This window comes from Pyrus communis, chromosome 11, assembly GCF_963583255.1.
Source record: "Pyrus communis chromosome 11, drPyrComm1.1, whole genome shotgun sequence".
Lineage (NCBI taxonomy): Eukaryota > Viridiplantae > Streptophyta > Magnoliopsida > Rosales > Rosaceae > Pyrus > Pyrus communis.
The window spans coordinates 14,733,805-14,759,919 of NC_084813.1; the positions used below are offsets into that span (position 1 = coordinate 14,733,805).

General features: G+C 34.6%; 1 protein-coding gene across 4 annotated transcripts; it reads left to right on the forward strand.

The window, feature by feature from the left end:
* The first annotated feature begins 20,952 nt into the window (after nucleotides 1–20,952).
* On the forward strand, nucleotides 20,953–25,464 carry LOC137707837 (myb family transcription factor PHL6-like). Of its 4 annotated transcripts, none has more exons than XM_068446764.1 (9): nucleotides 20,953–21,213; nucleotides 22,329–22,392; nucleotides 22,774–23,389; nucleotides 23,587–23,797; nucleotides 24,002–24,078; nucleotides 24,171–24,210; nucleotides 24,597–24,669; nucleotides 24,763–24,832; nucleotides 24,975–25,464. In XM_068446764.1, the coding sequence occupies exons 3-9, from the start codon at nucleotides 22,787–22,789 to the stop codon at nucleotides 25,296–25,298; spliced, it is 1,398 nt and encodes a 465-aa protein (XP_068302865.1). In that variant the 5' UTR covers nucleotides 20,953–21,213; nucleotides 22,329–22,392; nucleotides 22,774–22,786; the 3' UTR covers nucleotides 25,299–25,464. The 4 variants fall into 4 exon arrangements, with proteins under 4 accessions (XP_068302865.1, XP_068302863.1, XP_068302862.1 ...); XM_068446762.1 differs by having other exon boundaries at nucleotides 20,955–21,213; nucleotides 22,360–22,392; XM_068446761.1 differs by lacking the exon at nucleotides 22,329–22,392 and having other exon boundaries at nucleotides 20,955–21,213; nucleotides 22,473–23,389.
* The last annotated feature ends 651 nt before the right edge of the window (nucleotides 25,465–26,115 follow it).

Sequence of the window (26,115 nt, forward strand, 5' to 3'; positions counted from 1 at the left end):
TCTCTCTAGCATTACCTAACTCATAATATTGCTCTTAAGTAAATCCCCAATAAATGAGATCATTCAAATACTCGAATTGAAGTGCTCACAATTCAAATAATATAAGGCATTTAACGTATATGTAATACTATTGTCTATTGAATTGACATAGTAATTTAGGTGTTTTATGTTTTTACTGCTATTATAAATTTTAGTTGAGTGTACCTTAATTGATCATGAGTTTTGGTTTTAAAGTTTGTGTTAGTTTTAATAATAGATTTGTTTATTGGTAGGTGATTTTCACACAACATTTTAGTTTCTCAGATCTCTTTTTATTTTTTACCATTAAATTGAATAAACCAAATAAAAACAATCAGAAAAATTAAACATAGATGTCTGAGAGGGTAAAAAGGTATGTGTTTATCATTTCCCTTGTACAATGTCCAAAACAAAAATTAGTATTTAAAAAAAAATATTAGTATACTCTTAAAAGATTATATTAAGGAGGGCCCCATTTAAAATTTCACATAGAATCCTAAATTCTCAGAGACAACCTTGTGTAACGCTGAAATGCATATAATCATGAATCAGATTCATATTTTCATTATAATGACACGAAGAAATCATTTTATCCCTTTATGAATGTGATGCCAATTTTGGTTTAGGATCTTTCAAATGTTTCAAAATTGTATTGTTTGACATTTTACTGCATGATACGAAAAGAAAAAAGGACTGAATTAGCTGTTTGCATCATTGTAATGGTTAATCTTCATGAAAAATTCAACTTATTTAAGATATCCTAGCTGTTTGCATCATTGTAATGTCCTTCAAAAGCTCCAAAATTGTTTAGAAGTTGTGGTGTCCTTCTTCTTTGTCATAGATTAAAGTAGATACTGCTAAAGACGCTGCTAAAGGTTCACTTGGTTTACAAGCATTTGGTGGTATTTTTGAAATTTTATAAGTTGGAGGCAAACTCCAAGTTGTTGTTCATGTTGTCTCTTTACTTGGGGATAGGGGTTGGAGTTCCTTACGAATTGCATGTGATCCTTCTCTAGCAACTTATATATCTCTTAGGCAACTAAAATACTGATGTGGCAAAATGTCAAAGGACTTCGATCAAAAGTGGGAAAGACATAAGGTTTCAATGAAAGTAATCAATCTAAGTAATGTCAACACTAGGGATAAGAGACCTATATCCTCGGCAGACTTTAGATCATGTCCCTAGACACTAACATCATTTGACTGAAACCTTAATGGTTTTCAATTTTTTTATCAAACTACCTTGGACTTTGTACACTTCACCATATTACTATCAATATACATTTTCGTGTGTTTAGCATTAATTGCTTGATAATAAAAATTTACATTTCGTGGCATATAAATTAGAAAAGACTAGCCAATAAAAAGAAGAAAATTAAATTTTTTGTATTGAATAAACGGATAAGAAGCAATGTAACAATATAAGTTTGTAACAATAAATATCAAATGAATGTACCTATGGTGTTCAAAACAATTGTAAGTTGGATACATTCTATGATAAAAAAACATATGTGGATATAATAGAAATAAAAAATATGTACCCATAACATACATGGGTACATAATATGAAAAATAATAATATTGACCCATAGTACATAACAAAAAGTATTACAAACACATAAAACTTTATGGGTATATTGTATAAACAAAAGATATTGCATATGAATAAATTGGATCACCAAAAAAAATATTGCATCCAACAACCTATAATATATAAACGCGGATAACAAAACAATGAACCAAAAAAGAAAGGATTAAAAAGGAAACACATCAAACTGAAAAGAAGAAAAGAGATCGAAAATATAACCAAGCCATTTAAGAGTTTAATTGTATTAAAAATTATGATAATTAGTTGCCTGAAAAGGAGTTAAACACTCAATTAAATTATTAAATACTTAATTATAACAAAATAATATAAAATGTTGAGTTGACAACTAAAATACCAATGAAAGAACTTCGATCAAAAGTTGAAAAGACATGGTTTCAATCAAAGAAATGTCATCACTAGGGATGAGAGCCTAACTTCCTTTTTTTAACACCCCCTTCCCACAAACTCAATATAATATGTAAATTTATCTTTACAACCAATTGAAAAATTAAAAAACCAAAATTTAAACCCTACAAGGTCATGAAGTCAACGAAGGAATGAGAAATGTTGAACAATGTCTGCGAATTTTATTGCTCTCTTTCTCCACTGAATCAATCGAGGCGCTAAGGTATTCAAAATGTTTTTCAGTTGTACTGAATGTTGAAATGATTTATATTTTTTTTATTTATAAAATTTTGTTATTACACATGTAATTACACGTGGCATCCCCATGAGGCAACCACGTGCATAATTTTAATCGACAAATCCGGCTGCCAAACGAATATTGAGTGAGATCGTTTCCCTCCTAATCCTTCGGTCTTTGCACACTCTCGCAAAAGGGGATTTTAATCCCATCTTTTCACTCAAACCCCCTATTTGCATTCCACTTATTTCAACCAACTGCAATCATCTCTCTTATCCTTTGCTTATCCTCGCAACTATAATGTTTTATTAACTGCAGTTAATCATGGTAACAACACTCAATTCCCCTACATCCTATTTAATACACCAACAACACCCAAAACTCCATTGATGAGTAAATTAGAGCAACCTAAAATAGATTAATTCTAATCATGTTTATCCGCAAGTGCACGGTTCGTAGATAGTATAGAAGTGCAAGTACGAAGTCGAATCCCACAAGGAACGGTGATTTAATTTGAAAACTACTAAACGCACAAGTGAAATTGAAAATATTATTGAACAAGAAAATTAAAGGAAATATTGGTTATGAAGATTAATACTAAAAGATAAAATTGCAAAAAGTTTAAGAAAATAAATAAACCAATAACAGTAAAACTTAAGAACAAACAAGAAGTTAAGGGCTATGGCATCCAATTTCACCAATAAGAATCCTATTCCGATTCTTAGCTATCAACTATCCAATTAACAACTCCTATGTTGATGATTAAGTTTCCCAACTCTATAATCCGATCATGATTTATGCATCAAATTATATTCTTCTAAGAAGCAACCTAGCTAGCATGGTGTATGCCTAGATTTCACAACTTGAAGTTCCCTAATGATGTTGTTTTGCAATTCATTTCATACTATGTCGTAGTATGACTTTTTGGAAACCATACGGGTTTTACAGTGAGAGGTTATAACATTTTCAAAAGATTTTTATTAAAACTTCATTTTTAGGCCCACTCACCCTTGTTTCTTTTTGCCCCTCCAGGTTTTAATAGGTGAGCTTTCTTATCGATGAGGATTTGTGTCAAATCTCGGTATTGAAGATTACCTTTGATGGTATGATTCTTAATCCACTCTACTGTACTTTACTTATGCTCTGACGTCACATGTGAAATGGGTGCATTCCTGCTCACAGTGCACTCTTGTATTTAGACACTTTTAGGTTTAAATTTATTCACATTTTCCACATCACTACACTTTATGGCTTCGTCACCTTCCAAGTGTCGGCCAGCACAGCTCGATTCGAAGTCCTAGTGGACTTTCCGGGTCGGGGTGTGTCAATAAATGTATAAAGGGATACTTTGGATGCTGTCCCTAATCCTTAACATTCTTTGATTAAAACCTTAATAGTATTCAAAGTTTGATCAAGTTCCTTTGACTTTGTACACCTCATTATATTACTATTAATATTTATATTTTTATAGTTTTGACGTTAATTGTTTGATATTTTATGAGATTTATAATCTTATAAATTTAAAATCCCTCATTATAATACTATTAGAAACGGTTACAATAAAAAAATTCAAACATTATGATTGAATAAATGGATAAAAACTATGTAAAAATAAGAAATAATAAATGGCAAAAGAATGTATCCATAGTGTTAAAATAAATTGGTACATTTCACATATAACAAAGTAGTACATTAATAAAGAAGAATGGGTACATTATAAATAAATTAGGGTACAGATAAAAGATTAAAAATTATGAGTACAAATGAATTTTTAAAAATATAGGCGCTAAAAGAAATTAATACATGGGTACAAAATAAGTTGTGGTTGCAAAATAAAAATATAGGCGCTAAAAGAAATTAAAAATATTCCATCGAGTTTGTGCAGATGTGCAAAAGACTAAGATGAAGTTGTGGTTGCAAATGGAAGTGGGCGTCGGCCATGGTTGTTCGCCTACCAAGTTCTCTGTCTTTGTCTACCGGAGAGGGCCTAGGCGAGCTCGGAGGTGAACTGACGACGACAAGAGCAGAGAGAGGAGTGTTGCTGTTGTTCTGGTTTTTTTGTGTCTTCCTGCAACTCAACTACTTGAAACATATTATTTGTTATAAATTGTATAAAATCCCAAGCTTTTAGCTATGGAAAATCCGAGTCAAACTTTTACTACAAAAGCCAAACCACCGCCTTTTCTTTCTACTTTTTAGGCCCTCTTTTGCCGCAGTAGAAGAACCATTAATTGCTTCGCTGCTGCTGCTGCTGCTGCCACTGTTTCTGCTGCTACACTGCTAGGTTTCTTGGGTTCTGAGCTTACCCTCTCTCTAGCTTTGGTTTGGTTTGGATTTTCTTCTCTCTCCTCCTCGTATCTCTCTGTTGGGTCTCTCTCCTTTGAAGTTTATAGAGGACGAAGACCTAGTGACGAGAGAGAGAGTGAGTGAGTGAGTGAGTGTGTTGAGTGTTCAAGTCGGGTGTTTTGAGTAGGATCCAGATTTGTAGAGAGCAGAGAAGTGAGAGAGAGAGAGAGAGAGAGCGCGACTTGATTATGGGTTCTTCGAGATTCAAAACGAGCAGAAGAGTTTGAGACTATGGGTTCTCTGCGATTCAAAACGAACGGACGAAGAGTTGGTGATTATGGGTTCTAGGCTTTAGGTTCTCCGCGATTCTAAACTAGCAGACAAAGGTTTGGCGATTTTGGGGGTTCTCCACGATTTGAAATGAGATGACTTGATTCTGGATTCTAGGTTCTCTACGGTTCTGGGTTGGCAGGTGTAGGCGATGTTGGTGAAGCGAGCAGACGAAGTCTTAACAATCCCATGGTATTTGGGGGGGTCTTGCTAAGACCTCCTAGTGAAGGAGATAGTGTACACGAGTCCAGCTTTATCCCAATAAACTTAGTCCGTGTAAGTAACAAACACAGGACTACACTACCCTAATGTGTAGTCCAGTCCAGTCCAATGAGTGACAAATATACCTTTTTGAGAATGACCTAAAAAATAAGGATTTATAGCCAAAATGGTCCCTGAGATTTGCATAACACATCACTTGGGTCCCTGAGATTGAAAATCAATAGAAATTGTCCCTGAGATAATTAACCATCCATTATTTTGGTTATTCCGTTAAAAACTCCATTAAATGTCTCAGAGCTCTTGGCTGTAAGTTTGGGCAATTTTCAAAGCTTCGTAACTCAATCGTTTCTTAACCAAATTTGACCCATAATATATCAAAATGAAGATAGAAAAGTGTAGAACAAGATTATACCTATTTGGAAGCCCAATGGTTGCCGGAGATGGCCAAAAAATATCTTGAAAGGTAACTGGTCCGATGAAAAACTGGAAAACTCGCCGGAAACTAGGTAAACTTTAAACGTTCATAACTTCTTTCTCACCGAAATCGAGTGTTTCAAAAATGAAAATCATACTTCTTAATGAAACGAAGAGAATGGTACCTTTCTTGATGGCTAACTCGAGACCAAGACAGCCACTTCAAGCCGTTTTCTGGCCAAACCACGACGAATTAGCCGTCGAGAAAGGTACCATTCTCTTCGTAATATTGAGAAGTATGATTGTCGTTTTTGAATCACTCGATTTCGTTAAGTATTGAAGAAGTTATGAACATTTAAAGTTTACCCAGTTTCTGGCGAGTTTTCCAGTTTTCTCACAGGCCAGTCACCTTTCAGGCTATTTTCTGGTCATCTCCAGCAACCATTGGGCTTCCAAATAGGTATAATCTTGTTCTACACTTTCTTATTTTCATTTTGATATATTATGGGTCGAATTTGGTTAAGAAATGATTGAGTTATGAAGCTTTAAAAATTACTCAAACTTCCGGCCAAGAGCTTCAGGACACTTAACGAAGTTTTTAACAGAATGACCAAAATAATGAATGGTGGACAATCTCAGGGACCATTTCTATTGATTTTCAATCTCAATGACTAAAATGATGGATTATGTAAATATCAAGAACTATTTTGGCTAAAAAGCCAAAAAATAATAGAACAATAAACAAATTTTTTTTTTGAAAAGCCCCAAATGTTGAAGGTCGTGAAACCACCGTCGGCTTTTCTCAGGGACTACTTTCTGTCCATTTAGAGGAGGAAAAAAAAAACGGATACATAAAATGTAGAAATGGAGAGAGAGAGAGAGAGTTTGTGGACATGGAAAGAGAGATTTAAGCTGGGGAGATTTTTTGTCCATAAACAAAAAAAAAAAACAAAGAATTTAAGGACATATGGGGGACATTGAAAAAGCACATGATGTAGGGTCTTCTTTACTTGATACTTCCTGCTGAAGTTGCAACAAAAAAATAAACCTTTTTGAATGTGTTTTGTTTCTGCAGTAGTGGTTGTTGGGTGCTGGGTGGAGCCGTAGAGGTGGAGGGGTGGAGAGGCTCCTATGTTTTAGTTTTTGGAGTTGGGGTATGAGTAGAAATAGTAATGGGATTAAATTAAATTGTTATATTAAGGGTATTTTGAGAATACTACTGGGTGAAAAAATAGTGTTGGTTTTAACTTTATGAGGGGTGCAAACATCAGGTTAAGCCGTTGAGGGATGGGCACAGCACCACTCTTTTAGGAGGGTACTCAAGTGATTGACTATTTGGCTTGTTTGTTTGTTTGCCATTCACCTTGCGGTTCGATAAGTGATCAGACCCATGAGGATTTTTGTTTTATGTCCCCCTTAATTAGGCCTTTCCTTTGTTTTTACTAGCAATTTTCACATGCTATGCATATGCTTGTTAAAATTTTGAAAATAAAATTTACAAAGAGAAAATATAAAATGATCCCTAAAGCTTTATGATGATGACCTTCAAACGATTTTTTCGTCGCTTAAAAGGTTGTTTATATCTATAGCGACAATTTTTGGATAACTATTCCCGACACTAAAATATTTTATTTGGGACAAAAACATGGAAAAGAAAAGTAGGGCAAACTGATATGGTTAATCTTGTTGTGAGGCTTTGAAAAAAAAAAAAACAAAAAAGTTATTTTGTGTTTGATTTTATATATTGTCCAGAACTTTTATTTGGGTTATTTTTCTTTAGTTTTTTTGACAAGGTTAATTCAGTCTTTTTACTTTCTTTTGATTGGCAAAAAGAATTTTGTTAATAAATACCTTTTACTAAAAAAAAGTTTCAAAAGTAATAGTCAACATTAACGATTACTGCGTAGCTAAGCATGTATAACCTTCAAGTCAGTGGCTGATCCATAGAGGGACCTGGGAGGTCCCAAGACCCCTTGGAGACCCTAAATCGTTGCTTTAAAATTTTTGGGGACCCCTCGTACTCAAAGACGAAGGCCTGTGCAGGTTGCAACTGCGCCGTCTTCATGGAGAAGACAACCACGCGAAGAAAGAAATTTTTCTGTTTTAAGTCTTGGCCCAAAACACTCGTTTTGGTCAATTGTTTGGTTTTCTTTGGTTTGTTGTTTGGTGTGGGCCTAATCTTTTGCTTAGGCTTTCGGTGTATTACTAGTTTTGTTGTTTTCAAGGCCCACTTTTTCTTTGTACAACTTTATTGAGCATTTGTTTTGTAACTTTTCTTGGTGATGAATTTTACCTTTGTATCCAAAAAAATAAAAAAATAAAAAAAATATAAAAAAATCCCCAATTTTTTAACTTTTCTTGTAGACTTGACAATTTTTTACACGACCTGTTAACACAACACGAAAATCACGGGTTTCGTGTCAACACGATAACTAATCAAGTCTTTATTGAGTCACACGATAAGAACCTGTTAATAACATGTCTTTAACAGGTTTACACGAAGGTGACACAGAGGGAACCTATTTCGATACAATAAGAAAAAAAGTTATGTTGATGATTTTAATTTTTTAAACTACTACAAAAAATTACTATAAAATACAATAGTCATAGTTTATATATATATATATATATATATATATATATATATATATAATATTTATATATATTATATTAAATATGTATTATTGTATTATTAGTCTATATAAATTTAAAAATTTTAAGTTTTATTTATATATTTATTTTTATAGTATACTATAGGCAAAAAGTGGGATTAAAAAAATTATAAAACACATCAAAATAAAAGTATCAAGTAATTTAAATATACCAAACACATTAAAAAAATCATAATAATTAATTTACAAGTGCGAAAAATGTGAAAAAAAAAATGCAAAGGCTCATGATTGCATCCTCTATGCTATGAGTATGGGTACATCATCGTTTGAATTTTTAAAACCATATAAACCTTCATGAATTGTATTTTTAAGGGAGTTCAAAATAAATAAAATGCATAATCATTAATCTACTAGTGTAAAAAAATGTGAAAGCATATATAAACGTGCATGATTCCTCAACCTTGAAACGCAACTCTCTTCATTTTGCATATCCTTGAACATTTGGTATTTTATAGTAATGTACTAATATTATTTTCATTAGACTCTTATTTTAGAGTATGTAACAAAGACAAATGTTTTTTTTTAATGTTTTGAAGTAATATTTATGTGTCAATGCGGCATGCATATGCTAATTTAGTATTATGTTTTCTATTTTTTTGGGGTCAAATTATGTTTTGCATTTTCATTATTTATTGATTTAAAATATATTTTCTGTAACGTGTAACGAGTTGAGTCATATTATCTAATAAGATTAACTGGTCGATTTTAGGTCGGGTCACATTACCCGTTTACTGTAACGGGTATTACACGACATGGCTCGTTGAGATATCGGGTATGACACAAAAATGACACAAACACAAAAAACACGATACGAATGTCAGGTCTACCCCACAGTCTCACCCCCATCCCTTCCTCCACTTGATATTTATGAAAAAAAACAAAAAACAAAAAAAAAAACTTCATATTTCTAATAATGATTTTTCTCAATTGAGGGGGATTAGTGATATTGTTGAAAAAATGGTGGAAGAAAGGGATGCTTCAAAAATTTGCATATGTATATTTTCTTTTTCAATTGGCTTTAGTTTTATCATTTGCAACTGCTTTAGTGGGAGAGCATTTTTCGCTATGAATATCATTAAGGGTCCACTTCGTAACAAAATGGGAGATCAATGGTTCAGTGGAGAGGGCATTTTTGGATATAAATTTTTTTATCTTTATTATTGAAACCCCTTGAGTCTAAAATCTTGAGTCTGCCATTGCTTCAAGTGACTTTAAATTTGAATTTCTTCCTCTCCCGGTTCTGCCACTAGTGTTAAGTGGCATTATCCTAACTAAGGAATTCAAACATAAACTGTAAAATGCTACAAATTAACATCAAAATAAATTTCATGGTTCTAAAAAGTAATAGGTGCAAAAATATATGCTTTGTTTGCTCATCTTTGGTCATACTTTGAACCATGAGATTTAACTCTAAGAACTAGGATATGATCTACTATATATAGAGTTATGCTAGGGAAAATAAATTTGTAAACAAACCTTTGTAAACTAGTTGATATAGAAGTTGATGATTGGATTATTACTTAAGCGTTGATAAACGTGCTCATTTTTTATTGGTAAGACATCATTTGGTTTGCAAATTTTGTCTACAAAGTTAGTCTCTCAAGCATTAGTCCTATATATATATGTGTTGATATGCCAACAATATTATTTTTTTGTTAGGTTTTAACTCTTTTGAACTAATTGAAATCACAACTCACTCTACTTTGTCAACTTGAGAGCCTATAGGTACTCGAGAAAAATTGAACAAGCCGATTTGATATGTTATGAATCTTTGTTGATTTTGGATCGTTGTTCTATAAATTATTTCAACAAAAAAAAATGTCATTTTGCTTCTTAAATTAGTAATCAACTTTGTGTCCCCATCTAGGCCCAAGGACAATTGGTTTGCTTGCATGTAGGACAAGGAACTGAGGAATCATGCATTACTAGAAAAAAGTTGTAGACTGAGACCCATCTGAGTGACCACAGATCCGACCATATAAAAAGTTACAAGAAAGTGACTGTAGACATCGAAATTTCGGTGAAATAAATGTTGACTAATGCATTAAAATTACAACCTCCATTCATTTCATCTACATCATACACTTACTTCACCTACAACCTCCACTCATTTCAGCTACATCATACACTTAGTTCACCTACAACCTCCATTCATTTCACCTACATCATACACTTAGTTCACCTACAACCTCCATTCATTTCACCTACATCATCCACTTACTTCACCCAAAAAAAAGGATGGTGGTGATTCATTCTCAAAGTTTATAAATAGGCTTCTCCATCAAGGGATCAAGGGGACCAATTCACATATACATTTCTCTACTCCCAAAGTGGAAGATAATTCCCCAAATCCTTGAAGCTTTGAAACTCTAAAAGCTTTCAAGCATCCAACCTCCCAAATTCTCAAGAATCTTGAAGGATCAAGAAAGCTCTCTTTGTTCTTCATCAAATCCTTGAGGAAATCCACGCAACTATTCATCAAGATCAAGCCCCGAAGGCCCTTGAAGACCCGTTCATCCTCGTTCATCAAGATCAAGCCCCGACGGCCCTTTGGGTCAACAACTCATTTACAAATCTACACCTTACAAAGATAGAATCAGAGGATCAAATTGTAAAAGAGATTGTAACCCTAAAATTAATACAAAATATTATTTTGTACACGTGTTCTTGTCTCATTCATCGCAAGAAAATTCGTGTTCACAGTAACCTACTGCCCTTTTTATATATATGAATGGCCAATACTAAGCTCCATGAGGAAAACACTATTCTCAAGCAGTCAAGCTTTACGAACTTCCTCATCCCCCTTTAACCTTTTCTTCTTACACCATTCGCAAATCTAGTGGATGCAGTAGCCCTCCCAATTTGCAATATTCATGGGATTGCTCTAATGCTATCACAATTTGCAGTATCCATGGCATTGCTTTAATGCTATCCCAATTTGCAATATCCTTGGCATTGCTCTAATGCTATGATGCTAGGAGAGTACTAAGACAAAGAAAATATCTAGTAATACTGATTATCGTTTGGGACGCGATGTCACACATGCAACTCGTATGGGTTAAATATATATATATATATGTACAAATTGAACTGTCTAATGTTTTGAAGCTTGAACAGTCTAATGCAATCTAAATTAAAATTTAAGATTTTCGTTCATATATCGGTGTCTGAACAGCTAAATTAAGATTGTAAAAATTTAACTGTCTAATAAATCGGTGCATCCCATACATTGATGTATTGCATAAATTTTGTAATTTTTGTTTTGTTAGATCACGTTGGACAATCTATGCCACTACTACCACTAAGTATAACACAAAATGGGGACTGTACATTGATGTATTGCATAAATTTTGTAATTTTTGTTTTGTTAGAACACGTTGGACAATCTATGCCACTACTACCACTAAGTATAACACAAAATGGGGACTGTTAGTGACGTAGAAATAAATAAGGGGCTTTTGGATCTAGGTCCAAAAACTTAGGTAGTTTTTGGAACTAAGTCCAGTTATCTAATTACATATTTTGATATTAATTTTGCCCATTCAGATAAAAATATTTAAATTCTTTAATTTTTTATCATTTATTTAGTTTTTAAAATTTGAATATTTAAATACTCAAACTAAAATATTATCTAGTAACTACCTACTATTTATAAGAAAACAAGACCGATATAATCTAGTAACTACCTACCTATTGTATAGGAAGAAAATGCTTTATACCTACAAAGCAGATAAAATCTACCCGCAAAACAAAAATAAACTACCTATTGTATTGGAAGAAAAATGCTGGGAACCTATCTGACGGAACATAAAAATATAAATATGATATAATATACCTCCATTAAAGGAACAAATTTGGAGGGAAGAACACACAAATATCATCCATGAAAAGAAGAGACAAAAAAGAGGAGAATTGATAGGGGGAATTGTTTGGAAGAAGGAAAAAAGGAGGGATGAAACGGACTGGGGGTTGAGATGATTATATGGCTATAACTAATCCTACAATTAAGGGATTAGTTAAACCGCAAATTATCTCATAATTAAGAAATTTTGTGTATTTACTACAATTCGTAAGCCTAAGGGATAAATATGGTACAAACCACAAATAAACATACATGGAATCTCAATTATTGGACCTATTTCAATAAAGTGGACTAATTCTACTAATGGCTCACAAAATTGAATCTATATCAAGTTATCCCATAAAATAATTGCGACAGCCAAAATCTCAAGTCTATTCACGCATCTGGTTATTAGACCACTAATTACAGTATGCTGTCGAGGAAGCCAATCAGCTGAAAGTGGAATCTAAATCAACCAATGATCATGTAAATGGTTTGACTAAAATACTAGTTTTGGTGAAAATTCATGTGAATTGTTTCCTTCGATGTTAGAAAAATCTTTGAACGATCAACACATCTGTCGCTTGAAATGTAGTGATAATCTTAATTATTTAACTTAAATTGCGGAAAGACATATTCAAATTAGAGATAAATGTTGCAAAACTTGCAATCCAGTTTGGAGCACATAATGATCAAAAAACGAGTGCCAAAATTGTTTTTTCTCTTCTTGAGTGAAAATTCACGAAGAAGGTTTACTCCAGCTGGTGCAGTATTTTGTATGTTATCTTTAAAATAAGATTTTTATAAAACTTAAAACATGATTATGTTTTGTCTCTTTTTTTTTTTTTTTTTTTTTTTTCTAAAAATCAAATTGTGGTCATATATAGTAGATAAAGAGAAAGAGAATAATTGTTGTTTAAAAATATGGCATTTGTTGAGAATGGCGACTTTGGCCATTAACTGTTCAAGTGGTAGAGTAATCTAGCTAGAAGATCAGCCTGACCGGCCTGGATCTGGATTAAATTAGGGATTAGATTGGATTACTCAATGATATAGGAAATGTGCGGCCACAAGTGTAAGATCAAACAATATGCAACTTGGGTAGACAGCATGATTTTCTAGTACAGATTCCTTCGAACCATTTGATCATTTGTGCTTAATTATAGTTAATCAACCTAAATATTATTGATTTCTCAAGAGTTATTTGATAAGAAACCCTAAATACAAAAGTTAGTACTGATGCATGTTTTTGTACTGCTCATGGCCTCGTATGCTAGAAATCCTTGTTATATTTACTTAATACTTCTACACAGATTCTACACAAGTTATATTAAGAATGAATATTGACTCGAACACTGATTTCAAACACAATATTTAGCGTGTAGATAAATTTTTTTTTCATAAATATTAGTCTGGGCATGAAATTAACGTTATTTTGAAAAGGATCAGAAGCACAATTAGTTGCAATAAAATATGTTTACATAGGCAAGGGGTCATTAGAATCCTATGGTATAAAAGAAAACTAGTTGCAGAACAAAAATCTTAGTAAAAATGATTAAATTTAGTCATTAACAACACAACAATTAACGTTGGGAGAAATGCCAAGGGAACTCTCTCAAAAACAAAACTCTATGGACTCTTTGGCATCTCACATGTTAACTCAATCTTATGCCAACATTATACAATATTGTGCCAATAACATGAGGTTGCAGAGAGTTTATGGAGAGTCCCAGAGTCCACTTAGCATTTCTCCTTACGTTGGATGAGAAATATTTACAAATAATATTTCTTTCAATTTTTTCATAACAATTTAAGTGAATAAAATAAACTAATTGAACATAAATATTCCTAATTTATCTTACTAATTAAATTAAAATATCTATATAAATAATCTTGTGTGTTAAATAAACAAATTAAATATCAAGAAGTTTAGTAATAAAACTTGAACCATTGAAGAATTCCTTCGTCGATCTATTCTTTACGTACTCAGTCAACTAAAATAAAGCCCCAAAAAAATCAAATCAAAAAATAAAAATCAGCCACGAATTGCTTGACAAAAAAGGGAATAGAAGATGAAAAGTATGGAAGTAAAAATAATTGAAAATTTTAAGGTCACTAATAGAATTTTGACTAAAAGCCACCCTTTTCATTGGTGTCTATTGTTAAGTATGGACACTCTCATTGGTGGCAAACCTCAATGGCCACCAAGCAGCCACTAAACTAGAGAACATGTCCTATGTAGAGGACTCTATTGTAACAATGGCTGCCAATATTGCATTGGTGTCATCTACAAACAATGTCACCCTAATTCACATTGGTGGCAAAGTTGCAAAATAATATTAAAAAAAAAATTGATGCCTTCGAGGGCACCCAGATTTGAATAGGAATATTTCCTTTTTTTTTTTTTTTTGGTGAGGAAACAAATTGTAATATCTTTGATATAAGAATATACTACAAATTTGCATAACTAATCTTTTAAACAACCTTGATTCACCTTCCTCGTCCCCAATCTTCGACATGCATACCCAAAATGGAATTAAAATTTGAAATCTAGAATCGATCCAAAAACTGAAAGTTTTTATTTTGAGAAATCACTTACACCAGGGAACAGCCATGAGGAGAGGGTCATTTTTACCTCTTGGTTGAGGCCCAATTCAGGCAGACTTCGTCAGAAATTGGCCGGAATACCAATGGTCACCATTTCTTAGATCTGAAATTGAGAAAATTCGGCTACAAATTTGGAGAAACTAACTTAAGGGTTGGAAAGAGGAAGGGAAGAGGATTCTGGAGGTATAGTTTGACGCTCATTGGTGACCGAAGGACGAAGCCGCTGCTGCATGAAAGAGGAGAGGGAGAGAGAGGATACGGGAGGGATGAGAGAGAATGAAGGGGGAAGTGAGCGGAGGGAATGAAGGGGAGGAGTTGGACTATTGCGAAGGGGAGAGAGGTTTAATGGTTTTTTTATTTGTTTTATTGGTGTTCAATAAATTTTATTGGTGCCCAGTTAATCACAAATGCACAAAAAAGTATTTTTAAGAAATAAAATTATTTAACAGACATAAATGGTTGGTGTCTAAATTTTGAAGGCCACCGATATCAGTGGCATCCAACTATAAAGACATCAAAAAATACTAAGAGTGCTTGCTTTATGTCTATGGACACCAATTGCAAATGGTATGTAAACATCGGTATCCTATAGCCATAATTCTAGTAGTGGGTAAGGTGAAGAGAAGAAAAAGATTGAAGATGAAGAGAAGGAAATGAGTAAAATGAAGATGAACAAGAAGAAGAAATGAAGGCAATAAAATAAACCACTTATGCTTCAATAGTCAACAAAATAAATAACAAATTGAAAAACTTTTGGTGAAAAATTTTGAAAATAATAAAATAAATCACTTATGTCGGATTTAACCAACATTACATTTACTATAACCGACAAAATACTAAAATAATAAAATAGTCAAATTATGTCAGTTATAACCACCATCATCAACTTTAAAACAACCAAAATGTGTTAAAATAATTTTAAAAAATATACAAACTATCCGCCAAGAATTCTTGTTAAGGGAGGGATTTTTGGAATTCAAAAATCCGGGTGGTTATACTAATTTTATGTTGGTTGTATCCGACATTTGTGTTTGATGTCAGATATAACTAACAGAAGTTCTTTGTTATTTGACACTAACTGAATGACGTGTCGGATATGTTTTATTCGACATAATGACTTATAAAACCACCACCATCATCAGACACCTAAAACTAATTTTGAGGTAGTGAATGCTAAGGAAACTCTCTCAAAAGTGAAACTCTTCATGGACTCTTTGCCACCTCTAGCTTCCATAAAGCGTCATAAAGAAGGTGAGGTTTCATCATAAAACCAATTGACAATATAAAGAGCAGCCCAACTTACTTATAAGCTCATGCAAAGTCTCTCCTCTCATCAAATATGAGACTCTTTCTCAACACGCCATTTCTTAGTGTCGGATATGTTTTACCCAACATAATGACTTATTAAACGGCCACCATCATTCGACACCTAAAGCTAATTTTGTAGTAGTGAATGCTAAGGAAACTCTCTCAAAAGTGAAACTCTTCATGGACTCTCTGCCACCTCTAGCTTCCATAGAGAGTCCTGAAGAAAGTTGAGGTTCTACCATAAAACCAATTGACAATATGAGAAGCAGCCCAACTTACTTATAAACTCATGCAAAGTCTCTCCTCTCATCAAATGTGAGACTCTTTCTCAAGATGCCCCTTCACATGTGACAAAATTTCAAGCGTAAAATGTGGACAACACAATGAGGTGATGTGGAGCACATATGGTCGTTGGGCTTCACACGTGGGGCAACCTGTTATGATACTATTAATAAAATTGAAGTTCTACCAGAAAACCAATTGGCAATATGGAGAGTAGCCCAAACTATTATAAGCACATGCAAGGTCCCTCCTCTCATCAATGTGAGATTCATTCTCAACACACCCCTCACGTGTGGTGAATTTTCAAGCCTAACATGTGGACAATACAATGAGGTCACGTGGAGTGCGTGTGGCGGTTTGGTTTCACATGTGAGACAACTTGCTTTGATACCATGAAGAAATTTAAGATTCCATCATAAAACCAATTGGCAATATGAGGAATAATCTAACTTACTAATAAGCTCATGCAAAATCTCTCCTTCCATCAAATATGAAACTTATTGTCAACAAGTCCTACTATTGAGATAGTTTTCTTGACATGTCTCAACGTTGGATACATCATAGAAGATACTGTCAAAAATATATGCGGAGTCTTCTAGCCCCACGTGCTAATTTTTATCTTCTAAAACATTGATTTAGTCCCACGGTACCAAATTTGGCATTTGGATAAACAAAGTAACGATCATTTTGGCATCTAATAGCCTTCCTATGCTCTTATTAAAAAGATTCCTAATGCTATACGTAATACGTGAATTACATAAAAAACAATGCACTTGTTCGTTTTCGCATGCATGATGCAAAAGAACCAATTCATAAAAGAAATGTGCGTAAATATGCATGCATATCTAATTCATATTTTGCACGTAAGTGACAATAAAACCCAAAAACCAAATAAGTAGCTGCAAATTGCGGGAATGAGAAAATAGTGGATCGTCAACGTGGTTAAAGCTTACTCTTTGATTCTTTGTACTTCAAATCAAATCTTCATTTTTTGGGTATAGTTTAATGTAAAATATTGTTTTTAATATTAAAATAATTGTGAAAGTGAGACCGACAGAAAGAGGAGGGGACACAAATTAAAATAAACAAGTTGATGACGATATAAAGGGTGATAGAATGATTGAAACAGCTAGTTGACGATGGGTGTTGGAATTGGATGTTTGGATGGAGCTTTTGGGGCTGAAGAAAGAAGAAAAGTTATTCACCAAGTTGCGTATGAGAAGCCCCGCTTCGTTATTTTTAATCATATACTGATTAATTAATTAATTCATCTTCTTGCTAAGTTCACACTACAATTAATTTTCAAACTGCCGTCTAAGAGCAACTCCAGCGTTAGAGCCCTCCCCCTAGCAATGCATTATTCAATCCACCTAATGAACAGTAACTGCCCTTAATGAACAGTAAATAGCCCTAGCAATAGAATTTGCATCTCCACCGTTACATTTCAATAGCCCTGGCAATAGGCAATAAAATATTAGTATTTTTTTTATTTATAAAATAATACAAAATAATTTTAATTGTAATATCGGATAAGATTTTTAATCGTTCTCGTTGCGTCACGTGTCATTATCCGAAGTATTATTAAATAATACAAAATAATACAATTATTGGTGATAGATTTCTGATAAGATTATTAACCAATCACGTCGCGCCACGTGTCATAATCTGTTCACAATCTTTGAGGATATATTTCCATCAGATTTTTAACGAATGACGGCATGCCACGTGTCATAATCTGTTCACAATCTTTGAGGATAGATTTCCATCAGATTTGTAACGAATGACGGCATACCACATGAATTCAAACTTTGAGACAAAGAAAGGAATGTGATTGAAAGTAGTTGAGAAAATATGAAATTGTTGTGTAAGGTAGATGATAATGAGAAGGTATTTATAGAAAAGTAAAAACAATTTTTTTTTCAGATTTTTTTTTTGAATTTTTTACAATTTTTTTTAAATTTTTATTCAATTAATTAATCTCTGCCGTTGGATATAAAAAAATTTGAATTCCAACACTCCAGATTGTGCCACGTGTCACAACGGTAACTTTTCAGATTTTTAAAACTATTTTTTCATTTATTTTTTTATTTATAAAGCATTTTAATATCCACCGTTGATCTCAGATCGAATGGTGGATATTAAATTTGACTTTTTTTTTTTTTTTTTACCGTTGAGATCGAACGGTCCAAATTAAATGACCATTGAGATCTAACGCACCGTGGGAAGCCACGTGGCTTCCCAACGGTAACTGACAGCCTTTTTTTTTTTTTTTTTTTTTTCTGATTTTTGTGTCGGCGACGCGCCCCCACGCTCGGGTGGGGTGCACGCGCTTGACACAAAAAAATTTAAATATTGCGCTGACGCCACCCTGGCGTCAGCCTGACGTCACGTCCACCTCGGGCTCTCGGGCTGGCAATCCCCCATGGGCCCGGAGCTCGGGCCTCCACCTTCGGTCGGGCTAGCCCACGCTGGAGCCCTCCCACCGGCCCTCAGGCCCTTGTTTTCGAGCCTGTCCCCCGAGCAAAACCCAACGCTGGGCTTGCTCTAATTGGCTTCAGAGAATCTACATGGTGGTAACATTTTTATGGGATCTTTGGTAAAGGGTTAGGTTTCAGTTCGAAATCCTCTGCTGATCTGGAAGTCAGACTTGTTGTTAGGAGGAGACTGAAATATTTCAATGAGTCCTCTTGACTTTCGAAAGAAGTGGATAACTGTGAATTGCCACTCGTTGTCCCCTTAAAAAAAGAAGAAGATATAACTGCAATCAATGGGGTATTTCAAGCTGGATCGAACTAGGATTACTAATCTTTTGACGCGTCATAAGACAAAATGTATTTCTTTTTGTTTTTTTTAAATTGTAATCTTCTTATAAGATATGCATGTTACAATTGTACTAAATTTGAAAAACAGTTTAAGTTTTAGGACTTAAGACTAAATCTAAAACTTTTGTTATTACCCAAAAAAAAAAAAAAAAAAAAAAAGGGCAATTTGAGATGTTTGAAAATTTATCCACAAGTAAGATGAGTTTATCCTCCCCCCAAAACACAATATTACGTATGTACCAAATTTTTGGCTCTCACATGAATATCATTGTTAATCCTGTATAATTATCAAACAGACGGGCCATATGACTCACTTCCAACAACACCGATATTGTTCTCAACTTGGTAATTACCACATACAGTCAAATGTGAGGTTTTAACACAAAAGGTCTCGATATTAGTTGGAGTGAGATTAGAGTATTTAAACTCTTCTTTTGTCATTGATATGTTCGACGTGGAACATTTCAACATGCCCCCTCACGTGGGACCCAATTAGTGGGTCACACGTGAGAGATCCACACATCGACAACCACGTGGAGCCAAGGGGACTAACTCTACACGCGGGGCCAAGGGACCCACCATCATCGCACAGGATCAAGGGGACCCACTCATCACGCGGTAGTACAATACGAGCCCGCTCCTTGGTTCTGATACCAAGATGAAAGTATATGTGTTTAGGGTTTAATCGTATGTTTTATTCTTTTCTCTTAAAGGCATATATATAGTTATACAAGAGGTCCTATAATTTAAGAAATAAGAATCCCAAATATATAATGAATCACTCATGTGACCTATTATGATTACATTCCTAAAATATATATTTGACTCACGCCAACAAATCCCACTTAGACTTACGTATCCTAGAATAATACGTAAATAAACCAGCTTACGTGTCAAAATTCCATTGCCTTGCCTAGAAAAGTATCCTTATCCAATTCTGTTGGATAAGAGCAAAAGCATAATGCAGGCTACGGCCATCTTTGGACTCGATCAACTACGTTCCTCCGAGTACTCTCAACTCAACTGTTGGAATACTCGTACGTACCAGCACATCCACAGAAATTTAAATTTAAATTATATTTAATTTGACAAACATATTTGTTTTATGCGTCTAAATAACATAATCGAATAATAAATTTTAAATTTTAATCAACTGTTAAGGATCACGTTTCCCAATAGTAATGAGAATTAATACACTAAAAGAAGAAAGTTTGGCTATTACGTGCACGTGTTTAGAACATATATTCATCGATGAGTGGTAATCACTTATGTGTACCTGTTTGATATTCTCCTTGTTGTTAATAATGTTGTAAAAAAATATGTAGCTTAAACAGTTAATTAGAGTAATATAAATTTATACATTCAAAATCTTGAGTTCAATTCCTCAACAATTTCTTTGATATCAAAAGATGCAATTTTTCGTCAGGAGTCTAATACTACCGAGTAGTTGAAGAAATAAATTGTGAATGTGATGGTACTTAAGAAATTTAAATAGTCGAATTATTCGATAGATTGGACTATCCAAACATACCCGAAAGGGTGATTGGAAAATGTTGGAGAAAAGTGTAGGGTGCATCGTGGATAAAATAGGATGAATTTAAAATGGTATATATAAAGCAAGTTACAAAAATTTGTCAAAGAAAAGAAAAGAGTTTTAAAAAGTTGATGAAAATGATTAATCAAGTCTTCTCTTATTAGACTAGGTTAGTGCTTTTGTAATTATTACAAAAAGGGAACAAATCAAAGGTGACGACATCACATGGTTGCAAGGGACAAACAACGACTTGACAACTGTGACAAATGAAAGGCTAGCTAAAATTTAAAAATACATCACCTGACACATCCCTTTGGCGCGTGGACTGATCTCCCCCTCAAAAAGCGCGTGAGCCAAGTTCACCATCCTGTTCATCATCTTGTCCTCACAAGCACAAACTCAATCATTTGCGCGCAGCCAAACAGGAGAGAGCCTCAAGGCCATTAGTTTGGAAGCTTAAAGCTTCATCCTTTTATTTAGAGAGAGAGAGAGAGAGAGAGAAACGTTTCAGAAAACATTTTTTTTTACATGTTAACGTTGTTGGTTTTACATCGCGAGACATTTATATCTGTGTCTCTGTGAGTCAGCATTTCATTTGCTTTGTTCCTGAATCTTTGGATGTACAAAGATCTCTCGCCTCCTCCAGGTCAGTATATTTTCTTATCCAATCCCTCTCTCTCTATCTCTCTCTCTCTCGATTGCTATCTCTGTTCTGTTTCCTTTGTATATGTATATCTGTGTGTTTATATGTTTATGTCTGGTTTTTTCTGTAAGATTTTCTTTGTGGGGATCTTTTCCAACTTGGGTTCTTGTAAATTTTGAAAATTTTCATCTAGTTGGTAACTTTTCTCCAAATTAGTGATTGTTCTTCTGTTTCTGTGGTGAGTCATATGGCTTTTTCTGTTTAATTATTTATGATATGAGGGAAGATTTTCAAATTACTAACAGCCTATTGCCATGCTACTGTTTTCATTTCTTTTGATTTTTGACGAGTTTTTTTTATCGTTTTATTTATGATGGAAATTCAGTTGAAAAGAAATGTGAGTCGGAGAGTGTAGACCTCCAAATTACTCAAAATAATTATGAACTTGATTTTCGAAAATATAAATTAGAACGAAAACTTTCCCATTCTGGAAAAACTTGATAGTTGGGTGAACTGAATCATCCTATCCCATGATTGTATATAGGCTGTTGAGTTCAATCTTTAACTGTTGACCCTGTTGGTTTAGGGAAGAGGGAGATTTATCCTATTTGACAGTTTTAAGCAGAACATTTTTTCATAAGCTATTAGTAATCCTCAGTTGAGGAGTCCATTTTCTGTTTCAATTTTACTGGTTTAAGTCGTTGTTTGAATCTTCGGCCGAGGTTACAGAAATTCTAACCAGAGTTACATGGTGAACTCTATGGCATAGTTTTTGATATTGAAGTAGCAAAATTGAAGTAGCCTTTTTTTACCTGCATATATAGGAAAAGATGGTGTCAGTGTAAGCTGTTAAAAATCATGTGGAGGGCATTTGCCAACAAAATGAAGTTGTGGCACTAATATTTGAAATGTTTAAATTGTGAGTGAGAAATGGGGGGAATAATCTTTTGACAACTATTTGAATCCGGGAACATTGTAAACGGGCTTTAACTGGTATTTAGGAAAATTTAACTCACAGATGTGGTGATCAATTCGCAAATTCGCAAGTAGTTATCTGCTCTATACTTGGTGCATTACCTACCATATGCCATTGTGACAAAAAAATTGCATATGTAAAGGTGTTTGTGAACGGTTTTCTGGTTTTGTTAGGTTGGTGCGTCATCAGTGACCAAAATGGCTGTATTCGCTTGTTATCTTTTTCGTATTGTTATTAGATGCCGTGAAATAATGCTGATCGCCTGTTTCGGTGGTCTTTTCTGCAGATCTTCGCCTTATAATTGAGTGTACCCGAATCACTGGTTCAGGGTTTTTTTTTTTATATTTAAGAAATTAGCATCTGGTGTGGGAATATACTTTATCTGTGGAAATGTAGCTTCTTAGTTCTGCTGGCGCCTCGGGTGGAATATGAAAAGAAATTTTGCTTACCATATTTCAATTTTGCTCATCAAGTTGAAGCTTCAATTCTAATTCAGTGTATCCATTCTCAATCTAGATATATAGATTTCCACCAGTAGAAGTCGGTATATTGCACCACGTATTTGATAGATTGAAGAAGGCTGAGCTTTCGTCTGCAATCATGAGTCACCATGGTGTCATCTCTGTAGCACAAAGTGAGACTACAAAAGGAGTCAAACCGTCATACTGTAATTCCCCTTCCCCAATACATGATTTTTTGGGTAGTGAATCAGAAGGCAGGAGTTTCACAGCCAGTGATTGTTCATCTCCACGCGTGTCTCCTTTCATACGGGAAAAATCTTTTGGACCTCCTACTAATATGCAAGGATCCCCTGTTCAGCATTCCAAGAGCGCGTTTTCACGTTCTTCTGTTTTCTGTACCAGTTTGTATCAGTCTTCTTCATCGAGCCCCGAAACCTCTCGTCAGCTTGGGAATTTGCCATTTCTTCCACATCCTCCAACATATGGCCAGTCCATTTCTGCTGTTGATTCAAAATCTCCATCGCTTTTTAGCGAGGATAAAAGCAATCAATATGATGACAAACAATCAGAGGATCTCATGAAAGACTTTCTTAATTTGCATGGAGATTCCTCACACGGAAACTTCCATGGTATTAGTTATGGAAGTGACACTCTAGCACTTACAGAACAATTAGAGTTACAATTTTTGTCAGACCAACTTGACATAGCTATCACGGACAATGGAGAGAATCCTGGGCTTGACGTAAGTAAATTATAGTCATCAAATACTATGTGCTAAAAAATTATAGATGTTACTCGATTCTAGTTTTGACCACATAAGTTTTAGATTTGGATGAACTGTGAATGACTTGTTTTTTAATCAGTTTCAAATTTCTTCGTGATATTTTCTTGTCATATATTTACAAGTAACTATTGCTTTCCATGATGTCGGTTTTATAGGAAATATATGAGAATCCTCAACCGTCACCAAACCCGGATATAGGACTGACAGCATGTAGTGAGGGTTGTCGCTTGACAACATCGCTCGTTGATGCTCTTACAAGTCACCCCTCTCTCGGGCCAGCCTCCGCACATAGGCCAAGAATGCGATGGACGCCTGAACTCCATGAGCGTTTTATAGAGGCCGTTAACAGGCTTGATGGGGCTGAAAGTAAGTACCACACCTTATATTCTACTTTAAACTGGGATTTTGTTCCATTTCAATGGGGGGAGCCCTATTTGTATTAGTTAGTCTAGTGATAAAATTAGCAATTTTCTCTGTTGATTACTTAATCTAGTTAAGCTGATGTTTACAGAAGTCACCAACATTATTTCGATTTTTACGAAGAGCTCATGAGTGTACTTTGACATGCAGAGGCCACTCCGAAAGGTGTATTAAAGGCTATGAATGTTGAGGGCTTAACCATTTATCATGTGAAAAGCCACTTACAGGTACTATCTTTAAGTTTTCAGTGATATAAGAGTCAAATCTTGTACGCAATGTAGCTATTTGACCTATGTTGTTAATTTCTTGTTATCTGCAGAAATACCGACTTGCCAGGTATATGCCAGAGAAAAAGGAAGGTAGGAACAGATTTTGAAAGTAAATCGTAGCTTTTGTAAAGTCGTAATATCAGCTATTGAGCTTTGTTTCACAAGTACAATTTATTTGCTAGTTGGCTGCGACACGAGAACTGAACTAACCAGGCCTGGATATGATCATACAGTTGGTTTGAAACCTTCGTTTCTTGAAGGGCATAGTTTTAGGTTTATCTTGGCTTGAGCGAGTTAGAAAGTGATCTTGGTTGATAGTTTCAGTTTGGGCTGTCGATGATCATGTTTATCCAATGTCACTAGATAGTTTGACAGGATGGTTTTTCAGCTAAATAGAAGATTAGATCTGTTTTCCGTAATGTACATGGTTGAATGTTCTTACAAATTGTTGATCTGCACTCTCTCTCACTCCTTAGATAAGAAGGCCTCTAGCTCTGAAGAAAAGAAAGCAACTTCAACCATTAACGAAAGTGATGGACGTAGAAAAGGGTCAGTATTGCTTCTCATACATATCTAGTTTTCTCAGCAAATGTTTGGATATTATTTTGTTTAATTTGTGAAACTTCATTTTTCTTGTCTCAGGAGCATTCACATCACCGAGGCTCTGCGCATGCAAATGGAAGTTCAGAAGCAACTGCATGAGCAGCTTGAGGTGAGAATTCATTTGAAATAGACCACAGTTGATATTTCCTTTTGTTCTTTTGGCTGCACATCGGTTTCATGGTAGTTCAGATCTTGAGTCATTTAAGAAAGTTTCAGTTTTGATCTTGTATATTTCTGGATTGCAAACATAGGTTCAAAGGGTCCTTCAGCTACGCATAGAGGAACACGCAAAATACTTGCAGAAGATCTTGGAGAATCAGCAGAAAGCCGGCAGTGCTTTACTTTCTCCGCAAGCTTTGTCTTCACTGACGATTAATTCCGCTCAGGTGTTCGCACAACTGCCTTCATCAACCTGTGCATCACCCCCACAACCTGCCGTGTCTGACTCATCATCGCCTCAATCACTAAAGCATAAAGCTACTGACTGTAGTGACTCTGAGCCGCAAACGTGTGCCAAAATGCCCCGTCTTGAAGAGAGACCGGATGAGGGTGTGGTCGAAAATCCTCAATTATAACTGCTTCCACAACACCTACTCCACCTCTAAAGTCTCAAGTCCATTGTTTGTATCATGTATAGAACTTCCCAGCTTTTTGTAGCTAAAACTAGCAGTTGAATTAATATTGCTTGATTTGTATCTCTTGACAGAAAATTAGTAATTAAATGAAGAGATCATCTTTTCAGGTTATTCTGTCAACTGTATGAATATTCTTGTGAGATAAGTAAATGTAGAGAGAACACAGAGTTTAGAGAGACAGAGATGGAATAATTGTTTTCTGTATTTCACCTCAATGAATGTAATAATCTTACAACCAAGTATTTATAGCTTACACCTTATAACAACCTTAAGACAACTTCACTGTAATCTAGTGACACTTGTCACGATCCTATCAAGACACACACTATCCATCCTCCCTCAAACTCAGGTTGGGCACTACCAAGCATGAGGTTGGAACAATTGAATCTAAACTCTAGAGAACATAACCCTTGTAAACATATCAGCAGCCCAGCAGAATCCACAAACTACAACAAAATTGGCCCTCGTTGAACACTCTCTCTCGCAAAATGACAATCTATTTCAATATGTTTGGATTTAGAGTGGAAAACAGGATTGGTGGCAAGAGCCATCGCTGAGATATTGTCACAATGAACCAAAGGAATGTCTCAACAAGACAGCTGTAAATCTCTAAGTAATTGTTGCAGCCAAACAACCTCTCCAGTGCTGGTAGCCATAGCCCTATATTATGCCTCGATGGAAGACCTGCTAACTGTATATTGATCTTAGTGTTGTACTTTTATGCGTAAACGGAAGCGAATTCTAACAAAATACCAAT

What these genes read in the sequence shown, in the direction of transcription:
- LOC137707837 (XM_068446764.1), top strand. Translation starts at nt 22,787, where the DNA reads ATGAGTCACCATGGTGTCATCTCTGTAGCACAAAGTGAGACTACAAAA. An exon ending in GAGAGAATCCTGGGCTTGAC is followed by an intron (nt 23,390 to 23,586) that starts GTAAGTAAATTA and finishes TCGGTTTTATAG; the next exon opens with GAAATATATGAGAATCCTCA. An exon ending in CAGGCTTGATGGGGCTGAAA is followed by an intron (nt 23,798 to 24,001) that starts GTAAGTACCACA and finishes TTTGACATGCAG; the next exon opens with AGGCCACTCCGAAAGGTGTA.